The following is a 6,891-nucleotide window of genomic DNA, read 5'->3' as shown; positions in this document are numbered from 1 at the left end:
GCAGCAGCAACAATAAAGTTACGCCTTCTTTCTTTGCTGAACATTTGGGCGGCGTTATGTAAATCTTCCCACATCGTGACGTAGACGTGGGGGTGTGTTAGAACGAGCCATTTTAGGTAGGCATGGTTGATTCTTAACTCTCATAAAGAATATCTCTTTGGATTTGAGACTTTAGTCTTTGCAACTTTACATATCTTCTTTATGCACCAAGAGCTTGTAACACTCCAAAGAGAAAGGAAAAATTTAAATCGCATCATATGACCCCTTTAAAGGGATAGTTCACCCAAAAAGGAAAATTGTCATTAATTACTTGCCCTGTTGTTCCAAAACCATAAGACCTTCGTTCATCTTAAGAACACAAATGAAGATATTTTTGATGAAATCTGAGAGCTCTCTGACCCTCCATAGACAGCAACGCAACTGACACCTTCAAGGCCCAGAAACATAGTAAGGACATCATTAAAATATGTGACATGTGACATCAACCATAATTTTACACGAAAGAGAATAAATTGATGCATAAAGTCATTATTTGTGTTTTCTTTGCGCACATAGCTTCATAAAATTAATGTTGAACCACTGATGTCACATGGACCATTTTAACGATGTCCTTACTACCTTTCTGGGCCTTGAACTAAGTAGTTGCGATTTTCATCAAAAATATGTTCTTTGGAACACAATTGGGTTTGGGTTTTTACGGGTTTGGAACGACATGAGGGTGAGTAATTAATGGTAGAATTTTCATTTTTGGGTGAACTATCCCTTTAAAGGACATTGCCCCCATAAATAGCTTTTAGTGCAGTTGGCTACTTTTGCTTCTAGTGTTGCTAATGGCTTTTTTAAAAGGTAGCTTTATTTAGTTATGCTAAGCTATGGTTTCAAAGTATCTCTACCAGCACCTTTGTATACAGAATGTTAAGTTTACAATACATATTATTACTTTTGAAATATGAATTATAGAGCCTTAGATTAATTTGCATTTCTCACACATAGACACACACGCACGCACGGGCACACACACGGGGGCACACACACACACACACACACACACACACACACACACACTTCATGGCAGCCTCTCAGTCCATGTCACAGTTGGTAATCCCGGCTCTGCTCTAAATACACCTCTGCTAAACCTAGTGACACCACACACTGTGTTGATGCAGGGGGTTTCTAACCCAAGAGCTGGTGGAAATCCTGGCACCTGCGTCTCAAGTTCAGCCTGACTTCCGGCTCATTCATTCATTTAGCCTGGCAGCTGCGGAGACACTTGAGATACAAACCCTTTAGCTGACGGTCCATTTCTGACGCACTAACTCTTAAAGAGGACGGTTGATTTGTTCACTTATTAAATTTCATTGCAATTAGGATGCTGCCTATGTAGGCAGTAGAACAAGAAAGCTTGCTAGGTTTTGGAACCGATCAAGTGAATGTGATATTAATGCGTTTTGTTTCTTGACAACCATAATCCACCTACAGTTGCATAATATTACTTGATGCAAGAATTGCTTTATGATTATTAGTAGGATTTTAGTTATTGAACATTGCTGTTGCCGCCACTTGAGGCCATTCTTTGCAGTTGTTAACATGCAAAGTGGCCACTTGTTAATTTCAGTTCAGTTCGAACCGATTGCTGAGGTATTTTTTTCAGTTTCTTGAGTGTTGATAATGTCAGCTATCATTTTCCTGCATTTTCATGTTCTTCATCTAATTCAACACCTCCACATCCATCATGCCTCAATTATGCTGTTACTGACTGTGTAGTAACTAACCCCGCCCACCCCACCTGCGCCGGCACTAACCCTTCTCTCCTCTCTCCCTGCATCCTATACACGTACGTGCAGGACAAAGCCAAGCTAGATGCGGAGCATGTAAAGTTAGAGCGACTGGCGCATCTGCTTGCAGAGCAGAAGACTCAGTTGGACACCTGCCCCGAAGCCTTGAAAGAGCAACTTCAGCTGCAGCTCTGCAGGGTCAGTACTCACACACAGCCTTCATCCGCCTCTTCCTCATAACCGGGTCCTTGTCCTCTTCATCCCTAGTGCTTGCATTTGTCTCACCTCCATGAAAGACATTTCGGCTGGCTTTCTTCTCTTATATCGCATGCGCTTCCTGTATGTCTGTAATGTACTGCATAATGTTTTTGAATAATTAAAAAAAATTATATAATCAAAATATTGCTCCTGGCACTGATGGGTCATATTTGATTCTCCAAAATCAAAAGTCTATATTAGTATATATTAATGATCATGATTATTATAATTTTTTCTTAATGTTTTTAAATTTTTCTTTCTTTTTTTTTTGCATTGCAATATTGAAAAATTGTAGGGGGAGGGGTGCTTAAGTGTCATAAAAATAAATTTGATTTACATTTTTTATTAAATTTTAATTAAAATTAATTAATAGTAATTTTAAGTTTTTGTGCATTTGCAAATATTAAGAACATCCCCCCCCCACCAAATTTAAATTACTACAATCCGAAAAAATCTCATCCTCGTTATTGTAACGCATTGTAATTATTATTTATTATGTTATTATTATGTTATTTTATCATCATTGAGATTTATAGTTTAATATTTGGAATTAGTTTTTTCCATTTTCATTTTATCTTTATCATTTTATTAGTTTAGTATGTTGATATAGTTTGTGTAAAATTTAGTGCTGTCAAACGATTAATCGCATCCAAAATAAGTTTTTGCTTACATGATATATATATATATTTATATTCATATAACTTATATTATATATACATGCATTTAATATATAAACATAACATATTTTTTCATACTTATATATATACAGTGGTGTGAAAAAGTGTTGGCCCCCTTCCTGATTTCTTATTTTTTTGCATGTTTGTCACACTTTAATGTTTCAGATCATCAAACAAATTTAAATATTAGTCAAAGATAACACAAGTAAACACAACATGCATTTATTGCATGCATTGCACAACATGCACAACATGCATTTTTTGTTTTTATTATTAAGGGAAAACAAAATCCAAAACTACATGGCCCTGTGTGAAGAAGTGTTTGCCCCCCTGTTAAAACTGTGGTTTATCACACCTGAGTTCAATTTCTCTAGCCACACCCAGGCCTGATTACTGCCACACCTGTTCGCAATCAAGAAATCTCTTAAATAGGACCTGCCTGACAAAGTGAAGTAGACCAAAAGATCCTCAAAAGCTAGACATCATGCTGAGATCCAAAGAAATTCAGAAACAAATGAGAAAGAAAGTAATTGAGATCTATCAGTCTGGAAAAGGTTATAAAGCCATTTCTAAAGCTTTGGGACTCCAGCGAACCACAGTGAGAGCCATTATTCACAAATGGCAAAAACATGGAACAGTGGAGAACCTTCCCAGGAGTGGCCGGCCGACCAAAATTACCCCAAGAGCACAGCGACGACTCATCCAAGAGGTCACAAAAGACCCCACAACAACATCCAAAGAACTGCAGGCCTCACTTGCCTCAGTTAAGGTCAGTGTTCATGACTCCACCATAAGAAAGAGACTGGGCAAAAATGGTCTGCATGGCAGAGTTCCAAGACGAAAACCGCTGCTGAGCAAAAAGAACATAAAGGCTCGTCTCAGTTTTGCCAGAAAACATCTTGATGATCCCCAAGACTTTTGGGAAAATACAAACTTATTTTGGATGCGATTAATCGTTTGACAGCACTAGTAAAATTTTATTTTAGTTTTAGTAAATCAAGTTAACTACAACCAGCTGTAATATCATACACAGCTCCAATGATCTGTTGAAGATCTGTGTGAAGATGGGGGCCAGTTGGTCAGCGCAGACTTTTAAACAGGAGTGGCCGGCCGACCAAAATTACCCCAAGAGCACAGCGACGACTCATCCAAGAGGTCACAAAAGACCCCACAACAACATCCAAAGAACTGCAGGCCTCACTTGCCTCAGTTAAGGTCAGTGTTCATGACTCCACCATAATTATTTAATTATTTTAAGCATTTTAATTATTCTTCTTGGTAATATGTTTTTTATATTTTATTTAGATATAAATGTGATATTGACAAAAAACTATTTTTATTAAATTATTCTAAATATTTTACAATACAATTTTTCTTCAGATTAATCTAAATTCTCAGAATTTAATTATTTAATAAAATGTAGTGTTTTCTGAATTTCTATATTTATTTTAATTAGTGTATATATTAGTGATCATGATTATAATTTTTTTCTTCATTTTTTTTGTTTTTCTTTTTTTTTTTTCGTGGGGGGAAGGGTGCTTAATTGTCATGAAAATAATGTCACAATGCTAAAAATCTACAAATGTAATTTCTTATTTTTTTGTCCCATGTCTCATTCATAAGTTTCATGGGATTCACCCTGATAGGCTGGTACACAATCCCTGATAGTGACCACATGAGATGTTAATTAAGTTATAGGAAAGAACTAGGTTATTTAAAGCTGGCAGGCCTTGAATGAAAGTGTGGCATACAGTAGCTGTTTCAGTGATGACGTGGAATGGCTGCAAAGTTTCTTTATGTCGCAGAAGGTCATGTTATGTGAGTGTTGACGTGATTGATCTCTAAAGGTCAGTGGTGATGGGTGAAAGTTGTGGCTGGTCCTCTGTTCACTGGCATGTCGCGGCGCATGTTTATAGCAGTTATTGGCCTGCTTCCAGCAGAGTGAAACCTTAACCCCTGTCTCCGACCCTGGGGAGGCTGCTGGAGCAGAAGGGATTTGGTGTGAACTGTTGTTGGTTTCTTTGAGGCTTGTTGAACTGTGGGAGTATTACGACTTCATTTCCTTTACACTTTGAAGATATAGATCTAGACCATCATGTCTTTGTGTATCAGGATGCAGAGACGCTAGAGGTGGAGACCAAGCGGTTTGAAGACCTAGAGTTTCAACAGCTGGAACGAGAGAGTCGTCAGGATGAGGAGAAAGAGACTCAGACCCAACATATTCTCAGGGAGATCGCAGAACACCAGAGGAGCACCGTCACACGGAAGGTGAGTTTCTTGTTGGTGCCTTCAAGTCATCCTGGCAAGTTCTTACTTATGAGTAAGAACTTTATGTGCATTTAAATTATTTGATGGACAGAAAGAGAAAAGGCTTTTATAAGGCTTATATAAAGACCAAATTACCCAATACTAGTTAGCTTCTACAGTGTTTTTCTATTTGGCTCGTCTCCAAAGTTGAGGCTCAAAGAAAATCTGTAAATATGATCATTCCAACACATTAATATGTGTGACACCTTTAGGAGAGGCTGCTGGCCCTGAAGAAACAGTACACCCAGATTTCCCAGCAGGCTCAGAGGGACAAAGACAACTTTGTGAAGGAAAAGAACAATCTTCAGATGATGCTGCAGCGGGTATGTCTGTGTAATATTACTAAAAAATCCATGCTGCACTGCCTTTTTTGCACCCTTTATTGAAAGTCGTTATTAGTGCTTCTGAATCATGACAGACTTTCTCGTTTTTTTCCAGGAAAAGGAGAATCTTGTCAGCTTGGAGAAGAAATATTCTGAGCTCACTGGGGCATTGGGTTTCCCTGTCAGTCCCATCAGTATGAAGGAGGTACGTCTGACAGGATTGTGTGTTCTATGTGAATAGAGCAAACCTTCTCTTGACATCCTCTCTTGGACTGCACATGTGTTTTGGGCCTGAGTACTTCGACGATGTGTGGCTGCCCCAAAAGGTTACTATAACACCATGAATGGATCTACAGTAAATAAGGAAGTATTCACTATGATCGCTTTTCGCCCATGCCCTCATCACGACTCTTGCAACCTGGAAATCTTTAGTTGCAGAGGGTTGTTTGTGTTTCCTCACCGTGGAAACAGGGTCTTTTCCCCTGTATTCCAGGATTGCTTCCAGTTGGCCGACGTGTGTCTACCTCATAGTGAATTTTGCCATGCCCACAAAACCCTGTCTCCACTTCCTGCTGACCTCCTGATGTTTTCTTCTCTTCTTTCCTCTGACTATCAAAAATGCTGAGGTAACGCACTAGCAGTGTGCATGCAAGATAATGTTTGTTGCTTGTTTGCTGCTTTCCAAAATACCTCCTAACATGCCGCTTCCCTGGGTAGTTAAGTTTCTAATGCTCTTAAAATAACCTTTAATTATTTACTCTTTTACTGGTTTATCAGTGCTTCAAATTCCTTGGAGGTTTTTGTTTAGGTCCCTTAAACATTAACTGAATTACTTATTTATTTCATAAAATTTACTTTTATTTTTATTTTACTAATTCATCTGTTTTTTGTTTTTTTGTTTTTTATGTAATTTGTAATTTCATTACATTTGAATATTTTTTAGTATTTAATGATTATTTAAAGGGGTCATATGATGCTGCTAAAAAGAACATTGTTTTGTGTATTTGGTGTAATGAAATGTGTTTATGCGGTTTAACCCCTTAACTGTCACCCCCCATTTTTTAAAATAGGCATGCAGGTGCCCTATCCAAACAAACAAAGTAGTTTCGCTTTCACAACGAAACACAGCATCACACACGGCGGCCTACAGTGAGCAGAGGCGGCGGATTTGACGAAGGAGCGTCCGGCGGGCTTGCGGCAACCACATGTGACGACCCCGGGCTGGACTCCGCTTCGTACACGGTGAAAGCCGATCCGGCGATCCACAGCACAAAGTTGTAGTATTTCCTCAGCGACCAGCACGGATCAGCTCCAGGCATGACGAAGCGGATATCGTCCTCTTTTGGAAGGCCAAACAAAGCAGTTTCGCTTTCACAACGAATCACACCGTACCTTCACGACATGGCGGCGGCAACAACAATACTACAGCGAGAATAAAAGTTATGCCTTCCTTCTTTGCGTGAACATTTGGGCAGTGTTATGCAAATCTTCCCACATAGTGACGTAGGTACATGGGGGCGTGTTAGAACGAGCCGTTTTAGGTAGGCGTGG

The 6,891-nt window shown here is 38.9% G+C and overlaps 1 protein-coding gene across 1 annotated transcript in view; it reads left to right on the top strand.

Moving 5' to 3' along the window:
* Positions 1-6,891, top strand: part of LOC107656152 (pleckstrin homology-like domain family B member 2) — a 32,144-nt gene that overhangs the window by 11,860 nt on the left and 13,393 nt on the right. Inside the window, exons 5-8 of the mRNA XM_016443874.1 lie at positions 1,845-1,973; positions 4,823-4,978; positions 5,230-5,340; positions 5,456-5,545. Coding sequence (XP_016299360.1) covers positions 1,845-1,973; positions 4,823-4,978; positions 5,230-5,340; positions 5,456-5,545 — 486 coding nt within the window. The remainder of the gene's footprint in view (positions 1-1,844; positions 1,974-4,822; positions 4,979-5,229; positions 5,341-5,455; positions 5,546-6,891) is intronic.

This window comes from Sinocyclocheilus anshuiensis, unplaced genomic scaffold (genome assembly GCF_001515605.1).
Source record: "Sinocyclocheilus anshuiensis isolate Anshui unplaced genomic scaffold, SAMN03320099.WGS_v1.1 scaffold1851, whole genome shotgun sequence".
NCBI lineage: Eukaryota > Metazoa > Chordata > Actinopteri > Cypriniformes > Cyprinidae > Sinocyclocheilus > Sinocyclocheilus anshuiensis.
This window is presented reverse-complemented; position numbering and strand designations above follow the sequence as displayed.